The following is a 20,531-nucleotide window of genomic DNA, read 5'->3' on the forward strand; positions in this document are numbered from 1 at the left end:
AATCATCCAGATCAATGCTTAGAATCCTGGCAACAATTGTAATGTCTTCACTTTTCAGTCCGCTGTGGCTGTTGCACCCGAGCCAGCAGGGCAAACCAGAGAGCTGTTAGGTGAAAGGGCTAGCTACTGATGATATGGCTGATGGCTCTGGCATGCATGTACAGCACAATGCAACCATGCTGCTTTGTAAATTGAAATAGCACAGTCCATTAAAATGCTGCCAGAACTTCTCTGGAGCATCCTTGCAGGACTCAACTGAATGAGTGTTAAAACTAATGGTGGTCTGCTACATGCTGTATAAACTCACCATCACAGGGGTCACAGCCACATACAGCAACCGACTGTGTGGTGAGCAGCTGAGGGGTAGAACAAGGAGGAGAACACAGATGGGGAGAGCAGTCAGCATTGATGTATAAAGGGAAGGTCATGTCTGGTTAACTAGACTGAATCTTTTGAGAAGGATACAGAGTGTCGGAGAGGGTACTGCATTTGAGGTAGTCTACCTGGATTTTATCAAAACATTTCACAGGGTCCTAGATGGCAGACTGGTCAGAAACCTAAAAGCCCAAGAAATGCAAGGGAAAGTGGTAAGTTGGATCCACTTGCCAAAGGGCATTAATGTTTTCCTGTCTGAAAAACTGATTCCAGCTTCGGTAAACACCTTAGTGTCTGGTGTTTTGTTCTGCTATCAGAAGCTTCTGAAAGAAGCTCACGGGAAAGTGATTGAGCATCTTAGCATGATGCTGGTGCACAGTTCAAGCCTTTCATGCACAGAGTGGGCAAGACTATTACTCCATAGACATTCTGTTTGGTAGGCAGTCTTAATCCTCTTTATTCCCAGACACTGAGGAGCTCAGCGGAGCTAACATGTCAAACATCCACATCATAGGGGCTGGTTTAGCACAGTGGACTAAACAATTCCCATACTGGCCTCCCCGTACAGGCGCCAGAATGTGGCGACTAGGGACGTTTCACAGTATCTTCATTGAAGCCTACTTGTGACAATTAGCGATTATTATTATTATAACGAGACATTCACAACTGAGTTGGGTTGGTCATATAGCCAGAGTGCCTGAAATTCACTTACCAAAGTAATTCTTCTATGGACGGTTTGAGTTTGGGGTTCACTCTCATGTTGGTCAAAGGAAGCACTAAAAGGACATTCTGAAGACTGCAATTAAGAGTTTTGATATTGACTAAGTCCTGGGTGAATCTTGCCCAGGATTGCTGAACCAAGCGCAACCAAGTAAAAAACGATGCAATTTCTTTCAAAAATGAGGCAGAGAGAAAATACAAGAAGAAATCCCTAGCCAGCAATTTTTCCGCAACTCACTCATCCATGATTTTCTGTCCTATTTTCAGCAGAACCTTGGCCTTAGCAGTTATCCATGTACCCACCAAAACTTCACCAAACACGCTAAATGACAATGGTCTTTGCCTCGAACGATGAACTATAGTAGGCCCCCTCTTTTCATGGTGCTTATTATTGATTTAGACTTAAATGTAGGGGCATGCTTCAGAAGTTTGTATACTGTAAATTGGTCTGTGGTTGATAGTAAGGAAGAAGATTGCAGAATGCTGGATGATATCAATAGACTGGTTAGAAAAGTGGCAAAATAATATCACTCTGAAGTAATGTGAGCTAACCCACCTCCTCCCCCCCCCAAAGCATTTCCTCCATACAAGGTATGAGGCAGGTGACGGAATACTCTTCACTTGCTTGGGTGAGTGCAACGCCAACAACATTCAGGAAGCTCCACACCATCAGGACAAAGTAGCTCACTTGATTGACACCCCATCCACTAATTGAAACCTTTACTCCCTCCAGCACTAATACACATTGGCAGCAGTGTGTACCACCTACAAGATGCACTCCAATAACTCAAAACAGTTTCTTTGGTAGCACCATCTAAACCCACCCGCAACCTCTATCACCTAGAAAAACAATAATAGCAGATGCATGGGAACACCGCAACCTCCAAATCCCTCTCCAAGCCACACACCATCCTAACTAGGAACTATATTGTTTTCCTTTACTGTCACTGGACCAAAATCCTGGAACTCCCTCCCTAACAGCACTGTGAGGGTATCGGTACCAAATGCACTGCAGTGATTCAAGGTGGCAGCTCATCACCACATTCTCAAAGGCAATTAGGGATGGGAAACAAATGCTGGCCTTGCCAGTGATGCTCACATCCGATGAAAAAAATGAATGTGTAGTTGGGGAGGGCAAATAAAGCATGGGAATAATAGATGGTAGGATACTGAAGTGTCAACTGGGAGGTGCATGTCCAGAGATCCCTGAAGGTAGAAGGACATAGATAAGGTGGTTAAGGAGGCACAAATGAGATGCTTTCCTGTATTCTATTCCTCAACGAATAATATAAGAGGAGGGAGCATGTGCTGAAATGAAAGCTAGTGTACTGCATAGAGTTCTGCAACAAATTATCCAACATAGAACAGTACTGCTGAGACAAATCATTCCAATAAGAGGTTCTGCCTGTAAGTAGCAGGTATTTAGAGCACTTTGCACTGTTGTCACCACTTTACTAAGCATCATCATAGGGCCAGCTCCTTTTTTGCACAGAGCGGCACTAATCCTATCCCCACCGTGATGTATTTGCACGAGGTAGAGCAAGAACAAAAATAATTGTGGTTGGCATTAACAAATGCGAGAGGGATAATGTTCAGTTGGATGTAGATCAAGTAACCCCCCCCTAATGTAGCATCAATGTAGCTTATGTTTGGTATCATTTCAGCACATGCTCCCTCCTCTTATATTATTCCTTGAGGAATAGAATACAGGAAAGCATCCCATTTGTGCCTCCTTAACCACCTTATCTATGTCCTTCTACCTTCAGGGATCTCTGGACATGCACCTCCCACTTGACACCTCAGTGTCCTACCATCTATTGTGTATTCCCATGCTTTATTTGCCCTCCCCAACTACACAACACAGGAACGATGTGATCACACTGGAGAAGATCCAGAACAGCTTTACAAGGATGTAGCCAGGATTGGAAATTTAAGCTATCTGGAAAGGGCTGGGTTCCATTCTTTCGATAGGAAAAGCTGAAGGCATATAATTGAGGAGTATAAAATGAGAAGAGGCGGATTTTAAAAGAAGGATAAATATGAGAATATTGTTGCCTTCATGGTTTTCTGCCTTGCCACTGACCTCAGTCTAGGTGATGGCTACAGCAATAATGGCGTGTATTGTCTCCTCCATGTATTTTAGAACATGTAGACATTCCTGTCTACCTCTGGTAAGCTTCTGATGCTTCCAGCTGTGCGCCACCTTGTATTGCAAGTGAGAAGGAAGTGTGACAGTCAGTGTTATACAATCTGTTTGGGTTTCATGGCTATCATGGTTGAATAGGTGGTGTGTGTGCGAGGGCTATATAGTGTGAGCTGTGCATGCGTGGGATGTGCGTGCGTAGGCTGTGGGGGTGTGCCAGTGCACTGTGAAAGTACTCAAGTCTGAGGCTATTGGTAGGATTTGAAAGTACATCCACTGACTTGAACTAGTTGTATGAGGTCATTGACGTTCATGCAACACTGCATCCAGGTGCTCAGAGCTCGACTCCCAGCATGATCTCCACAGCTATTTGCTCCTGCTGACTTCTGAATGTGTCTGGTGGATCTCATATTCCCTTGTAGATATGGGACATTGCTCCTTCGTCACCCATGCTGCTCCCATGTTGTACCAATCTTCAATGTTTCCCAGATGCAGGTCACTTTCTGTGTAACTGCCAGCCCAACTCCAGCCGCAATATATCTCCTCATTAAAAGGTGCAGGCTACTTTAAGAATTGCAGGCTGACTTTAATTGATGCTAGCCATTCACAATCCTGCTGTTGATGCACGCAGCATCATATCCCCATCATATCCCCATTCAGGGGATATAAAATTTAACCCCAATCCTTTATAATTAGTCAAGAGTAGTATTGGCAGATTCCAGTGAAAGCTCATTTGTTTGTATCATTGAATGTTTATTTTCAGGAAACAAATTCTGAATGAATATGCTTACAAAAGTATTTTTTTGCGTTTTTTGCTGATGGCACCATTCACTTGTTAAGATAAGTCACATTGGCAGCACAGATGGGCATACTCAGCAAACAATGTTTATAAAAGCAACTGATTATTACATTAAGTTTCCAAATACATTGCAAACCAATTAAGTCAAAAAACAAAAACAATAAATCTAAAAGCACACAGCAGGTCAATCAGCAGATATAGAGAACAGACAGTCTGGGTTTCAGGTGCACAGCATCTGTCAGCAACTCCGAGAGGAGATTGCCATATGATGACAGTTGGAGTTTTTGTCTGGTCGCTTAGGTTGTGGCAGGCATTGGAATCCTGTAGCAGCAGCCCTTTCCCACACTCCATCAATGGGAACGTACAATACTGCGATACCATCGGGTGCTTGCCTCAGATAGTTCAATTAAGTTGGCCCTGAAAATTTGCCAGCATCAATGCTGAATCCATTGGTCCAGCAATTCATGAGATTTCTGCTGGAAACTGCACTGTCAACAAAAATCGGGCCACTTTTCTTGGCCTAGAAGGTGAATGCTTCTTAAAATAGGAGTAATATTATGGTTGCTGCTACATTAGGGGGGGTTTACTTGATCTACATCCAACTGAACATTATCCCTCTCGCATTTGATAATGCCAACCACAATTATTTTTGTTCTTGCTCTACCTCATGCGAATACATCACGGTGGGGATAGGATTAGTGCCGCTCTGTGCAAAAAAGGAGCTGGCCCTATGATGATGCTTAGTAAAGTGGTGACAACAGTGCAAAGTGCCCTAAATACCTGCTACTTATAAGCAGAACCTCTTATTGGAATGATTTGTCTCAGCAGTACTCTTCTACGTTGGACGATTTTTTTTTCCCCCGAAAATGAGTCATCAGGCAAAATGCTTGTTTAAAATGTTTGGTGAGAGTGGAGATTACTCAGGTAAACTTGCTGAAAGGAAACTCAGCTCCCAACATACCCATTGAACTAACAATATTGCTTCTCTGAAGATTGCCAGTTCCATTTGTAGAATGATTCGGTTAAGCAATGAAATGCTGGGTAGACTAGCAAGTAGATGATCCCATACTGGGGAAGAAATGTTACACAATGAGTCACTTGATTTACTTTTGCATCAGTTTTAATAGGAAGCTTGCTTTCACACTGTTATACCTTATATAATATATAATGGTGCAACAATCTATCTTGTGTCATAACAGCGACAGGGTCAGTAAAGACAATTAATACCTATATTATTTGAGTTGGTAATTTTCAGAATACCTGCGTGGTCAAAAATAAAAATGCTTCAATATTAATGCATTGTAATTATCCTGTAAACGTACCTTTTCCATTGATTCATCCACGGACATTAAAGTTTGCAGCCGCTTCCTCTGTAGCATGTTAGTGAATTCCATGTGGATGGGTTTCATTGGGCCAGTATATCGCATGATCCAGTGCTTGTCCGGATTGGGTGCATAATTATAACTGGGGGTGCTGCAGATTTAATTAAAAAAAATAATTGATCATAAAGATTCCTACTGACTGGGATTAGATAAGTAGATAGATAGAGATAGGTTACTAGATTCCTTGCCGTTGTGATCACCTTTAATCCCGGCACTCCCATTTTTAAGGTCACTGTATTTGCACCTCTCGATTTTTGGTGCTTCACTTTCTTCACATTTAGAATTTGCTCTCCTGCCCACTTCACTGTGCTATCCCCAAAATGAAACGTATATATTTCTTTGCAGTCCAGTGAACTAAATGTGCTGCCTACTCTGCTAACATGTCCGCTCCCTAGCTGCATTTGCTTGCTTTATTTCTTTACTGTTTACCATGACAACTAACTGAGTGTCATCAGGAAACCTGTGTCTATGCCTAAATTATTTACATAAATAGAGAATAACAGAGGTTCTAGCACAAATCTCAATGGGACACCATTATTTACATCCTGCCAATTCAAATACATTCATCTAAGCCTACTGCTTGTCTGTGTTCTAGGATTCGCTCTGACTATTAAGTTACAGTTCTTTTACACCATATGCCTCACTTTTCAACATCTTTTATGTGCATTCTGAAAATGCATATTTCTACCATCAACGGAATTGCCTTTACATATTTCCTCTGGAATATGCTGCAAAAAATTCAACAACTGTCTCCCACGCCTAGCCTTTTACAAATCCATCATGTCCACCCCTAATTAGCCTAGGCATTTGTAAGTGTTCGCTCATTTCACCCTGCATATGAAAGGTAAAATTCTACCCATCCAGTTTAAGACGAGAGTCCCAATATAAACGTAGGGCAGGAATCGGGAATACAGGACCTGTAGGACAGCTCACCTGACTCTAAAACTAAAAAGATCGATGTCCACTAGCAGGTGAGGGTGACAAGTTAATGGGGTCAGGTGCTGGCAATGAAAAATGGAAATAGTTTTGAGCCAACTTCAGAGTTTGAGACAAGACCACCATTTAAATTATACCCGAGCTTCTCTGGGATGCAAAATCTTCCCCTGGCTAAATTCAGGCATGTTAAGATGGTGGTGGTGTGAGGTTATGGTGGGGGTAGGATTGGAAACATGCTATGAACACACCCTGCTGTCAGGTTAGCCATGTGCCTGCTCCATTCTTCCCATTTGAAGAGGTTGGGGAGCAGAGGGTTAAAATCAAGCCTTAGATTTCCCTTTAATGTGTTTCAAGTATAATATTTGGTCTAACTTTGATTGATCAATTAGTTTTTCAGGCACGATATTTGAAAAAATATATAAATTTAGAGTACCCAATTTTTTTTTCTCAATTAAGGGGCAATTTAGTGCCAATCCACCTAAACTGCACATCTTTGGGTTGTGGGGTTGAAACCCACACAGACACGGGGAGAATGTGCAAACTCCACACGAACAGTGACCCAGGGCCGGAATTCAAACCCAGGTCCTCAGCGCCGTATTCCCAGTGCTAACCACTGCGCCATCGTGCTGCCCTTTTCAGGCACGATTTTACTCAGAGCTGGGATAGTTCAGCATTCAAATGGATATTCACATGGACAATCATAGATGGCGCGATCTACTGAATGGGGTCAGAGACCCGTAGCCCGTGATTAGCTAGGTGTTTCCCGGCACTCAAAGCGACCCACCATGCTGCTTTTCGGGCATGCCGCAAATGGTAGATCCCGGCCCGAGAGATGCTTAGGTATATAAAGAGATGTGGTATATAGTTAAACATGCAGTTAGATAGTGAGATACGTAAATGGATGGTGAAATAGTTAGTTAGGCAGAGAGGAACAGATATTGTGATATAAATGTAGGGGAATAGCAATTTATAGTAGCTATAGATAAACAGATAGAATGCTGTATCTGTATCAGACTAGAGAATGCTGCATTCTGATGATTGATATTTGTGAATAAATGTGCTTATGAAACATTCGATTAAGTGTAAAGAAATTATCAGTTTCAGTGATTTACTATAACAGGAGTACAGCTCTGACAAAGACAGACAGCTATGTGACAGCATATTGAAAATTAACTCCGGTTTCTGACACACAATAAGGCAGGATCAATACATGTCTTTATAACATCAAAGGATATTAACTAAGATATTCTAAAAAGCAGAACCACGTTAAGGTTACTCTAAAACATACTAAATAATGAAGTAAAGAGCACAAAAGGAAATCTAGACTGAGAGAATATATTCATCCATCAATTCTTTTCCACCAAAAGTCAATATCTAATTATTTAAGCAGAGACTCCCTTTCACACCTCTTACTGAAATGCTACTTTAATGAAACATCACTTCTTGTCCACATGTCTAGAGGATTACTGATCATTGTTAATATCTAGCATTACAACTTTTTACTGAAAACATATCAATCTAGCTTCTTTTAAAAAAGTGTCCGTTGAGGTCAAATTATCGGCTATATGAATATATGAAATAGGAGCAGGAGTAGGCCATTCGGCCCCCCCCAGCCTGTTCCACCATTCAACAAGATCATGGCTGATCTGTTTGTGTTTCAAATTCCACATTCCCATCTACCTTTGATAACATTAGATTCAGAATCAATCTATTTCCATCTTTAAAATATTGAATGATCCTGCCCCGACTGACTTCTGAGGCAGAGGGTTCCAAAGCCGCACAACCCTCAGAGAAATAATTTCTCCTCATCTCTGTCATAACTGGGTGACCCCCTAACTTTAAAGCAGTGCCCCCTCGTTCTGGACTTACCCACAAGAGGGAACACCTTTTCCACATCCATCTTCTCAAGTCTGTTCAGGATCTTATACACTTCACTAAAGTTATCACTCAACCTTCTGTATGCCGGTGGAAACAAACCCAGTCTTTCCAACTTTCCCATCGCCTATCTCCTCAGATTGTTCCTCAACAACTCTCCTCTAAGGGTAAAGCAACTATATGTCAGAATGTTACAATCCCACCACGGCATGTCTCCCACCGATGAAGGAGGTGGGCCAATTAAATTGCCTTCTGTAAGACTGGACTACCGTGTCGGGTGGGTGGGGCCATAAAACCTGTCCATAATTTCGGAATACTTGCTCGAGGTCTTGTGCATTTTCTTTGTTTTTACCATGCTTATGGTTCAGGCGAAACAGCTTGTTGAATCTCTCTTTATCTGTACATTTCATTATTATGGAAATCAGTGTCATGCCCCTTTCAGTTTTTCTCCAGTAAACATGGGGTGGGATTTAGTGGCTGTTCACACCAGTGGGATTTTCCACTCCCAATGGTGGTGCATGGGTTTCCAGGCGACGAGAGGTGCAATCAACAGGAAATTCCACTGACAATGGCGGACCAGAAAATCCTGCTAGCGGGCCTTCGCCAAAAAACACGCGGCGGGTTGGTCAGTAAATCCCAGTTGGGCCCATCATTGATCTGTGCATTTTCAAAATAACTTTGATATCTTGTAATCCAATGCATACGGTTTAAAAAAAAATTAATAATGGTCCCGCAATGACAGAATATTTTTGAAGTATGGTCAATAATGACTCCAAAATGTCTTTTGCTTATCAACCTCCAGCAATGGAAACCCTTTTTGTCTTATTCGAATTATAATATTTTGTCCAAATGGGACTTCTGGGTTAATTTAAACTGGGTCAGGTTTTACCATGAAAACAATAGTAAGGCTAATGGCATTCATGTGCAAATCAGATAGCAACTTCAATCAACAATGCACGTTTAAAATTCAGTGCGTAATTTGCTTGTCACCTTCCTCCCCTGCCCCTAATCTATCTCCCAGAAGGGGAAGGGAGTGTGGAGACATCATGAGGCCCACCCACCCTTGGGCCTACTCTTTTACTTTTGGCTGGGGGAGGCCCATGCCAAGCAAGTAGCCCAGCAGTTTTCCTGGATAATGCTGTGTTTGGGTGTGGGGGATTCCTTTGGAGTTCTCCTGTGCCCCTCAGAGAGATCTTCCCTGCTTAATGTCAACTCTCTCATTTAAACCCCTCCCCCCCCCCCCCCCCCCCCCCCCCACCCTTCGACCTCTGAAACCCAGCCCTCCACCCCGTCCGTCCTCCTCTTGCTGGGGCCTGCCAGCCAGGCTCTGTTGATCCAAGTTTATCTTCAGTCCAGTATGCACAGCCTCTTCTTTGGGGATTAGCTATAGTCGCAGCAGTGACCATTGCCTGAACCTCGGAACTTTGGCCAGCTTCTTCACTTCTTTAGCAAAACACCAAACCCCAGCTAAAATGTACATGGGTTGGCACAGACAAGCTGCGTCATGTTTTTGTTCAATAATCTTAATCTATTGTTGGGATAACTTGCTGAAACTCACTCTCTGGGCTTCATAACAATAGTCAAATGTGTCTGTGGCACTCATAAAACTATACTTTAGCTGAATGCCTTCAGAGAAGAAATTCAGCAACCAAAAAGTATACATCATCAGAATGAATTCCAACTTGGCACTGGCATAAACAAGGCCCATCTCAATGGTAAATCTAACACTGGTACAGATTGAAACAAATGGATGCCTGCCAGTATAAACTGCTTCTTCCTACCACCCGTCACTTTCCTCATCTCCCCAGCAGGTAGTATGTTCAACAAATCTGTTTGCCTGCATGTGCAACATTGACTGTGCTCGCAGATGTAGCAAAAGCACTTTTGTTCCAAACACAAACATGAGCTTTTAGTAAAGTGTCTCAGCATTATAAGCAGGACAGTCCTATTAAATCGGAACGCATCCATGCATGGATTTTCGATTGGCAGTAACCCTGAAAAGCCAGCACTCTGATGCTAATTTCTTACTGGCATCCAAAAGCTCAGTTCACAACCATTCCAGCAGTATTATCGTGCCAGCTTTTCTGCTGCCCTGTGACCTACGCTACAACACTCCTCAGATAACTTGGTGCATATCATTATACAAAGATGACAACTTAATCTCTGCCTTGAATGCATGATTTCTGACACACAGATGCAAATTTGACACAAAGATCTATTTGAACTGACATTTTAAAACTCATCATACAGGACAAAAATGTAGCTCAAGTTCAGGTTGCATTACATAAACTGATCTAATCAAGATGCTGCTAACAGACAAAGGATTTTGTTAGCTTACAGAACTGGCATGAGGTTGACAGTACTCAGAATCAGAAACAAATGGCTATGTGACAGATAATCTCCTTTCACTTAGTAAGTGAACTGCTTGTCATAACCTTAGGTTTAATGTTTACTTGACAGGCAGGAGAGATGGCTTTACAAGTTAAATATGGGGAAATTGCCTCCAATGTGCTGAACAAACGTCCACTGCTTTTATTTCATGGCTTGGATATCATGGTGTTCACCTGTCCCACCAGGAAACAGGACGGTGCATTAACATATTTAAATTCAACTCCAACTGTGTAATTCACAGGGGCGGAAATCCTGGCAGTGAAATGGAAGCAGGTCCTGAACTCTCTTCCTCTATAGGTGGCACGGTGGCGCAGTGTTCAGCACTGCTATCTCATGTCGTTCAGTACCCGGGTTCGATCCCGGCCCCGGGTCACTGTCCGTGTGGAGTTTGCACATTATCCCGTGTCTGCGTGGGTCTCGCCCCCACAACCCAAAGAGATGAGCAGGGCAGGTAAATTGGCCATGCTGAATTGCCCCTTAATTGGAAAAAAAGAATAGGATACTCTACATTGTAATAAAAGAACTCTCGTCCTGAAAAGGTGGTGGTAGCAGAGTCTTTGAATATTTTTGAGAGTGGGCTAGATGGATTATTGATTAACAAAGAACATAGAACATACAGTGCAGAAGGAGGCCATTCGGCCCATCGAGTCTGCACCGACCCACTTTTTTTAATTTTTTTTTATTTTTTTTTTTAAATTTAGATTACCCAATTATTTTTTCTATTAAGGGGCAATTTTAGCGTGGCCAATCCACCTACTCTGCACATTTTTGGGTTGTGGGGGCGAAACCCACGCAGACACGGGGAGAATGTGCAAACTCCACACGGACAGTGACCCAGAGCCGGGATCGAACCTGGGACCTCAGCGCCGTGAGACGGTTGTGCTAACCACTAGGCCACCGTGCTGCCCGTGCACCGACCCACTTAAGCTCTCACTTCCACCCTATCCCTGTAACCCAATAATTCCTCCTAACTTTTTTGAACACTAAGGGCAATTTAGAATAGCCAATCCACCTAACCTGCACGTCTTTGGACTGTGAAAGGAAACTGAAGCACCTGGAGGAAACCCACGCAGACACGGGAAGAACGTGCAGACTCTGCACAGACAGTGCCCCAGCGGGGAATCGAACCTGGGGCCCTGGCGCTGTGAGGCCACAGTGCTAGCCACTTGTGCTACCGTGCTGCTCAAAAGGGATGAAAGGCTATTAGGGGTAGGGTTGAGGTTACAATAAGATTTTATTGGACGGAGGAGCAGATTCGAAGGGCCAAGTGATTTACTCCTGCTCCTAATTCCAATGCTCACATGTAGATACATTGCAAGCTCTCCAGAATTACAAATGGTGCAGAAGGAGCAGGAATGTTCTCCTGGAGTCTGTCAAGGAAGTCCGCAACCTCCTTCCTGCTGCTCGCAGTCACTCTCTCTCTCCTGCCATGATCAGCAGCTTCTCCCACTTCAACACTGATGACTAATCTCCCTCCTACTCCCCATTGCTAGGGTCTCCAGTTATCTTCAGCCTTTCCCATATTCTTCCATACTGCCCTGTAAGTATTGTGATCATAGTTTCTTCAAATTATCAAGATGTGATCCTCTTACATAACAAAACAATATCACCGTTGCAAGTATAAAGGCAGCAGTCTTCATTACTGTGTTTCTGTGAACGGCATTTACTGAAACAGATATTAAGGGTAGATGCATGACAGAGTCACATGACTTTGACAAGTCAGTTAGTCATGCAGAACAGGATTACGTTTCCAAAATCCAAATATCCTTTTTTTCATATAAAACCATCTCTATTTTCTCCATCGAGCAAAGGCCACACTTGCCGGCACGATCCTGTCTGGCTGTATGTTGCCCAAGTTATCCATTATACACCTACTACTTTCATGCACTGATAACTGTTTGGTCTACTAGCCAGTCTCTCTGTATGCATTTCATACACAGTCTTTAAACCATGCAGGTCACTAAATGGAATGTAAGTCTATTGATATTGACTGTTCTTCAGGGTGATGTTCTTTTTCCAGAGGGCCACCCCGGAGGCCTTTGTTGCCTTGGTGACTGTTGTTGTTCCATTTTGGTTGTTGGGGACTTGTGAACCTCTGGGATTGATGGTAGTTCTGTACTTAGTACAGCTGGTGAGATCCTTTCTCTCCAACTTCCCCATTGCTGTGAAGGAGCAGCTTCACCAGTTGAGCACATATGCCTGTGATTGCACCTGTTGAATCTTTTCAACATCAGCTCTGAGTTGGAATTGTGGGTCATTCTTTACTTTTGGTACCTGAAATTTGTTTGGTCATATCTCGCACAGCTTGGTTCATTGAAGACTCTGCTCATCGTGTATTTTCAAAGGTATAGGACTCAACCGGAATATTATGCTTCAACTCTTCCAATTCAGCTCTGATGTGAACATTTTCCTGTAGAATATTTACCTTCTGTTCATGTATTTCATTGCACTGATGTGGTCAACAACCATCTTATGGTTCATTTGAATACTGTCTCACTTCATCTGGTATCTCTCTCGTTACGGTCTTTGTCCTTTGTCTGGGTTCTTTTCCTGCCCGTTCTCTGTTGGCACATTCAGGGTTCCCCAGCCAAGCTTTAGACTTGCTCCAGTTTGGATGAGTGTTGCGTCCCATCTACCATTTATGATCTGGAACTTGAGATCTTCCTTCTTGCCATTGTACTGGGCTACCAGACTAATTTGTCTCCTCAGTGTGAGTCTTGTGTAATCAGATAGCCTCAATCTTACTTTTGAGAACTTTATTTTCAGATCGCATGTTGAGCCACTTCACACAAATCTGTGAAGGCCATTATTTTGCACTACACGCAAGTGTCTATCTGTCACTTCTTCTCTGTTTGATACAATTATGACCACAGAGGGAAAGTAACAGTCACACACCATTTGTCACCTGTAGATTTGACTGTTCAAACATTTTTCTATCTTTGCCTTAAAAATATTCAACAAGGTAAGCCTCAACTGCTTCATTGGTCAGGGTATTCTACAGATTCACAGCCCTTTGGGTGAAGTTCCTCCTCAACCGAGTTCTAAAACCACCTGATTTTGAGGTTATGCCTCCTAGTTCTTGTTTCACCCGCCAATGGAAACAACCTCCCTGCTTCTACCTTATCTATTCCTTTCATAATTTTATATGTTTCTATAAGAACCCCCTCATTCGTCTAAATTCCAATGAATATAGTCCCAGTCTACTCAGTCTTTCCTCATAAGCCAATCCTCTCAACTCTGGAATCAATCTAGTGAATTTCCTCTGCACCCTCTCCAGTCACAGTACATACTTTCTCAAGTAGGGAAACCAAACTGTACACAGTACTCCAAGTATGGTCTCACCAGCATCCTGTACAGCTGCAACATAGCCTCCCTTTTTTTAAACTCCATCCCTCTAACAATGAAGGACAACATTCCATTTGCCTTCTTAATTTGCCTGCAACCCAACATTTTGTGATTCATGCACAAGGACAACAAAGTCCCACGGCACAGCAGCATGCTGCAATTTTTACCATTTAAATAATCGTCCATTTTGCTGTTATTTCTACCAAAATGGATGACCTCACATTTATCAACATTGTACTCCATCTGCCAGACCCTTGCCCACTCACTTAAACTATCTATATTCCTCTGCAGACTTTCAGTGTGCTCCGCCACTTATCTTAGTGTCATAATCCGGGGCGGCTCGGTGGCCCAGTTGTTAACACTGCTGCCTCAGGTCACTGTCCATGTGGAGTTTGCACATTCTCCCTGTGTCTGCGTGGGCCTCACCCCCACAAACCCAAAGATGTGCAGTGTTGCTAGATTAGCCACGCTAAATTGCCCCTTAAATGACAAAAAATGAATGGGTTCCGTGAGGCAGCAGTGCTCGTTCTAGGGTGGTATACACTTTTTTTGCAGTCCCTCCCCAGCAGTGCTAAAAGTGTAGCTAGTCTTATCATTTCAGACTTCTTAATTAGCTGATTGGAAAAACTGGCAATTTTGCAGCACATCATTTTTCAACTGGACTGCAGATGGGATTGGAAAATTTGCTGCAACAAATTTTATTCACTCTGTAATGTGTTTGCAGTCTTTGTGTTTCCTTTTTGCCTGTAGCTAGTTATTTCACTTACGGATTTGTGCTTTCCTTTTGTTCCTTTCTCAGCAGCCAGTAATTTCACTGTCAGTCTGTGTGCGCTTTTCCGAGCTGTTTCACTTGCAGTGTTTGTTTTCCTCTGTTCGTTTCAGCGGCATTTTGCAGATTTTGAACCTTAATGTGTCCTTGGGTTCTCAGCATCTTCTTTGCTCCTTTTGCAAGTTGCAAAAATCAATTTTTTGATACCCTCTCCTGACACCATTGTAAGTCTAAGGACAGCAGTCTTCAATAGTGTGTTTCTGCGAGAGATTTTATTGAAACTGATCTTAAGATGCCTGTTTCCCAGACACATGGCAGAGTCACAAGGCTATGACAACCATGCAGTACTGGGTTCTATTTCCAAAACCCAAACAATTGCACAACACCGAGGGCGGGATTCTCCGAGCCTCCGTGCCAAAATTGCACTTGGTGCGGGGTGGGGGGGGGGGGGGAATGGGCATCAGACCTGAGATGGGGTCCGACGCTGCTCCCGCGATTCTCCGGTCCCTGGAAAATCGGCGCCAATCGGGCACGCACGGTCGACGCGGCGTCGTTCGGGGGCCGTTGAAAAAGGCCCCCGCGGCGATTTCCCCATTGAAGCTGGCCTAGTTTCCGCCAGCATGGTTCTGTCATGGTTTCACCCCGTGGGCACTCAGCATGGCGGCTGCGGATTCAGTCTACGGCCGCCCTGGTGAGGGGGCGGGGGATCATTCTCTGAGGGGGGGCCTCCAGGAAGGCCAGGCTATTGATCGGGGGCCACCGATCCGCGGACGGGCGCGATCTGAAGGGGATCCTATCTTCTTGCTGTCATTCCGCGGTGTGGGTCGGCCATGTCGCACGGGCCTGCCGACTCATGCCGCCGCCGTGAGCATGCGCGGACCACCAACCAGAAGTGCAGCGCCCCATATCGGCAGCCGGTGCAGCGAGGAGTAGGCCGGGGCCCTGCTAGCCCCATGCAAATCGCAGAATCACCCGGAACTTACTCTGGGTAAGTCCAGAGTGATTCAAGCATGTTTTTTCACGGGCGTGGGGACTGTTTTGTTATGCTCTTGATGTAGCATAAGCTGCTTCCTTGATGTGCACTCTGACAAAGGAAGGTTCAGACTTGGAGATAGCTTTAACACATTTATTGAACTGTTAACCAGTCTCCTATTTGGATTCGACTCTCCTGTTAATCCTGCCATAGCTACTCAGACTGACGAACCAGTCTGCTGCAATCCACGTGGTGGGTGTGATGTGTTTCAATCAACCCTGTGTACTCACTAAGTGTCTCCACTGGAAAGAGGAAGATCATGTGTGCTGTGTCTTTTTTTATGGGTTAGTGTAATGCCCCCCCTGTGGTAGTGTCACCTGTGTGTGTGTCGTGAATGCCCATTGGTCCTGTCTTATCTTACTGGCCTATTGGTTGAATGTCTGTGTGTCATGTCTCTTGTGCTCCCTCTAGTGTCTATCTAGGCTACGTGTATTTACATAAACCCCTTGTGTATTTACAGTGATGCATATCACCACATCCCCCCTTTTTTCGTGTTACATATTTTCTGTACAGTGTTAAAGAAAATTGAACAAAAACAGGTCGATAAGGCCCTGCTATGTACAAGATATGATAATAGTGATCATTAAACAATAAGTCCAAATCATATGCATGAGTCCAGAATTCATTAACTATTATGGTCGAGTGTGTTTCTTGTTTGGTTGCTGAGGTGGTGATGTTGATGGTGGCATTGCTTTGTAAATGCCGTCAGTGTCCCTGTGCGTAAGGAACCAAGAAGTGGTCAAATCACTTAGGTGTCTGATTTGGAGTCTTTTTTTCTTCCGATGCTTGTGGTAGCGATGAATGCAATCTGTGTCCTCCTGCCATGGTATGTCATTGTACTGAGCTGAGCAGTAACAGTGTCCCGCATTGGCAGAGTCATACCATGTTGTACCAGTCGTAGTTCCGGTGGCGTTGTGTTTGTTGTGCTTGTTGTCGACGCTGTTGCCTTTGGTACGCTTCTTGTTATTGTCTTTGATATTGTTGTGTTGATTGGTTTTGTTGTTGTGTTTATTGCGCTCAAGGACCACACTCTGTCCTTCACACAGTTACTCATGTCAGTGTGCTTTGTGGCATCTGCTGTTTCCTTGAGTGTGCTGTCACTGAGTTTGCGGCGCTCCCCGTCTAGCGTCTGGTCTGTTTCACCTGAGTCAGTTTTGGCTTGTTGATGCTCCCCGTCTGGAGCCCTTTCTGGTTCACCTGAATCAGCTTTGGTTTCTTGATGCTCCCCGTCCAGAGTCATTGCAGGTTCACTTGAGTCAGCTGAGGTTTCTTGATGCTCCCCGTCCGGAGTCATTTCAGGTTCACTTGCATCTTCTGAGGTTTCTTGATGCTCCACGTCCGGAGTCAAAACATTTGCTTGTGGGGAGGCACTAGCGAATGAGGTTTGAATTAACGTGGTGTTTTGGGACATTTCCCCTTTAAGTGGGCGTGGTCCGGGGCCTCTGACGTCATGAAGCGTGTGACGTAGGTCGTAGGAAGCGATTGCGCATGCGCAGATCGCTGTTCCTTTACTTGGGGCCTTTTTCGCAATTGCGCATGCGCGGCTTCTCGTGCATGCGCAAACGGACCTTCCCATTCTGTGCGCTCTTCACGCAACTGCCTATGTGCAGCACCTTTTCCCAGATGGCTGCAAATCAAAATTGCCGTTTTTTGCTGCAAGCCTACCTCGTGGTGAGTGTTGCCGCCTATTTTACCATTTTTTCTTGATGTTCCTTGCGGAATTCTTGGAATTTGCCCCTTTGAGTATTTGAAGGTCTGGAAGATTTTAGCTACTCTTGGACCCACGATAGTAAATAGAAGCGTTATTTTCTCTGCATCCGCCATGCCACCTAGGTCGGACGCTGCCAGGTAGATGTCGAATCTCTGCCTGAACGCACACCAGTTTTCACTGAGATTGCCTTGGTACCTGAGCTGCTGTGGAACTGGAATCTCGAACATCATCTTGCCTGGGTGCTGTTGCTGGTTGTCGCTGTTTGCTGAGTTGTAACTATATGGATTTAAACAGTTCACTCACTGGTACCATGTTTTGTTATGCTCTTGACGTAGCATAAGCTGCATCCTTGATGTGCGCTCTGACAAAGGAAGGTTCAGACTTGGAGATAACTTTAACACATTTATTGAACTGTTAACGATTCTCCTATTGGGATTCGACTCTCCTGTTCATCCTGCAATAGCTGCTCAGATTGACGAACCAGTCTGCTACAATCCACGTGGTGGGTGTGATGTGTTCAATCAACCCTGCGTCCTCGCTAGATGCCTTCACTGGAAAGAGGAAGATCATGTGTGCTGTGTCCTTTTATATGGGTTGGTGTAATGCCCCCTTGTGGTAGTGTCACCTCTGTGTGTGTCGTGAATGCCCATTGGTCGTGATTTATCTTGCTGGCCTATTGGTCGAATGTCTGTGTGTCATGCCTGTGGTGCTCCCTCTCGTGTCTATCTTGTTTACGTGTATTTACATTAACCCCTTGTGTATTTACAGTGATGCATATCACCACAGAGACATAGCCCCATTATTTGAGAATCCCGCCAGGATTTGGTATTTCTGAGATGTGCACGAATGAAAGAAATCTGACCATTAAAAAATATTTTGAATCTCTATTGAAAGCCAACCAAACTATAGAGTTGATATTCAAAACTTTGTCAAAAATTGAATTAAATTGTCCTTATGTATAATGACTTTGGGTACAATTATTCATTCTTAGACACTCAGATGATGTTTTGGGTCTTTCCACAGTATCACCTCCATTGCAAAGTGCATTCTGCTAAGGGATATGTGATGTGTATTTTTGATAAAACCTATTTGAAAGTAAAAATATTGACAGTTTTTCTAAATAGTCAAAGGGTTTCATCATTCTGATGCTGAAATTGTGCATAAAAATATTATGTTCCATATTGGAGCGGTTAATAATATGCTTAAAATAAAAGGAAAAAACACTAGGTTATCACAAAGAGATTTTATACAAATACCAGAGATAAAGAACCTATTGACTGCAGCTGTTGAGTCTGGATTGTTTGACCAGGTACAAATTGAGAAATAGCTGGGGGAGGGAATGTTCTGTCTGTTCCTGCCTGCGAAACCCCTGGTCCCACTGATGGCGAAGCACCATCATGGCTTTCCCATGACTGTGGGGTGGATTCAATGAGAAGATCCCATCCACTAGCCAATGGTGGGTCGTCTCCCACTGCCAAGAAACACATCATGGGAAACACATATTTCTAAAAGTAAGCCAAACTGTTCTTTTAGCATCAGTTAAGACATGAACAACATTTTAAACACATTTAAAATAATTGGTTTCAAACAGCTGTTTGTCTCTAACATTCCCTCTAACCATTTCCTTTGACCTCTCCTTCCTGCAGATAGCTACCCTTTCTTGGAGCATTGTTTCACAAGTAGGAGTAACTCCTCCAAAACCTCATTCGTGTTAAATTCTTCTTGCAAAATCCTAGACTGGGTGCTGTAGGGTATTATACCTGCCCCACTTGTTTCTATCTATTCCCATGTGGCTTCCAGAAGGAATCACTGACATCATTCCTCTGCTAAATGATGCCTACGCCTCTTAACAAGAATATTCTTCAGTGATTTGCAAAATTCCCCATCACGCCACTGCAGAAGAGACCGACTAACTCAGCAGCTTTGTGTGTGAATCTGGGGCCTTGCTGGTCTTCAGAGCTCAGTACTACAACATAAAATAAACCCTACTTCCTCAACTAACCACATTAGAGAACCAGTCTCTGCAGAAATTTACAATGAACTGCTTGTAACTAGCTGAAAGTTCTGAATAAGAGAACTGTGATGTCTACTGCATCTCATGGATGGCCATAAGACTGAATGACAACATTATTAACACTCACATGTGCTGGGAAGCATTGGGGAAGAGATTGGAGAATTGTGGAGCCGAGTCTTCTGGGCCATGGGGTGCTGCATGACTGATCAACATCATAACTGGTCGATGTGGATAAATCTTCTTGGATAATTGAAAGTAATTGATGCTGTCATTTGTCATCAAATCTGTCAGGTAATCCTACCAAATGAGAGGTATAATGCATTAGGCGTTAAATTTTAAAACAATCTTTTTTGAACAAGGCACAATTTTTAAAAATTCAGTTTCAAAACTTTTCCTTGCAATATAAAAACAACTTCAGACTGTTACTATTCTCTTCATTGCTCAAACAAAGGAAGGAGTTCTGGGTCCCAACTCAACACCACATCTGCATCATTCACACATCATCTCATATTAGTTTTTAAAATCATCTTTATTGTCACAAGTAGGTTTACATTATCACTGCAATGACGTTACAGTGAAAAGCCCCAAGTTGCCACATTCTGGCGCCTGTTCTGGTACACAGAAGGAGAATTCAGAATGTCCAAATTATCCAATAGCATGGGCGCGATTCTCCGAGCCCCGCGCCGGGCTGGAGAACCGCTGCAACTGCGACACTCCGCCCCGGCGCCGGTGCACGATTCTCCGAGGTGCAGAGAATCGGTGCCATTTGCGCCGGCGCGTTTGGTGTGGTGCCGGTCGGGCCGCCAATTCTCCGGCCCGGATGGGCCGAGTGGCCATGCAGAAACGCCAAGTCCCGCAGACACCGTTCACCCCTGGTCGCTGCCAGCGGGAACTCTGCGCGAAGGGGCCGGGGGGGTGGCCCGTGGGGGGAGGGGGGGGGGACGGCCCGGGAGGGGGGGGGGGGCTCCTTTGGGGTCTGGCCCGCGATCAGCGGCCACCAATCGGCGGGCTAGCCTCTCATCCCCGGGCCTACTTTTT

General features: G+C 44.1%; 1 protein-coding gene across 6 annotated transcripts in view; it reads right to left on the reverse strand.

Annotated features, from left to right (window-relative positions):
- Positions 1 to 20,531, reverse strand: part of LOC119969528 (extracellular sulfatase Sulf-2-like) — a 433,021-nt gene that overhangs the window by 79,745 nt on the left and 332,745 nt on the right. For all 6 annotated transcript variants that reach the window (XM_038803237.1, XM_038803240.1, XM_038803243.1 and 3 more), the window contains 2 exons: positions 19,621 to 19,790; positions 5,360 to 5,510 (listed from right to left, as the gene is read on the reverse strand). In XM_038803237.1, the coding sequence (XP_038659165.1) occupies positions 5,360 to 5,510; positions 19,621 to 19,790 (321 nt within the window). The remainder of the gene's footprint in view (positions 1 to 5,359; positions 5,511 to 19,620; positions 19,791 to 20,531) is intronic.

This window comes from Scyliorhinus canicula, chromosome 7 (assembly GCF_902713615.1).
Source record: "Scyliorhinus canicula chromosome 7, sScyCan1.1, whole genome shotgun sequence".
NCBI classification, from domain to species: Eukaryota; Metazoa; Chordata; class Chondrichthyes; order Carcharhiniformes; family Scyliorhinidae; genus Scyliorhinus; species Scyliorhinus canicula.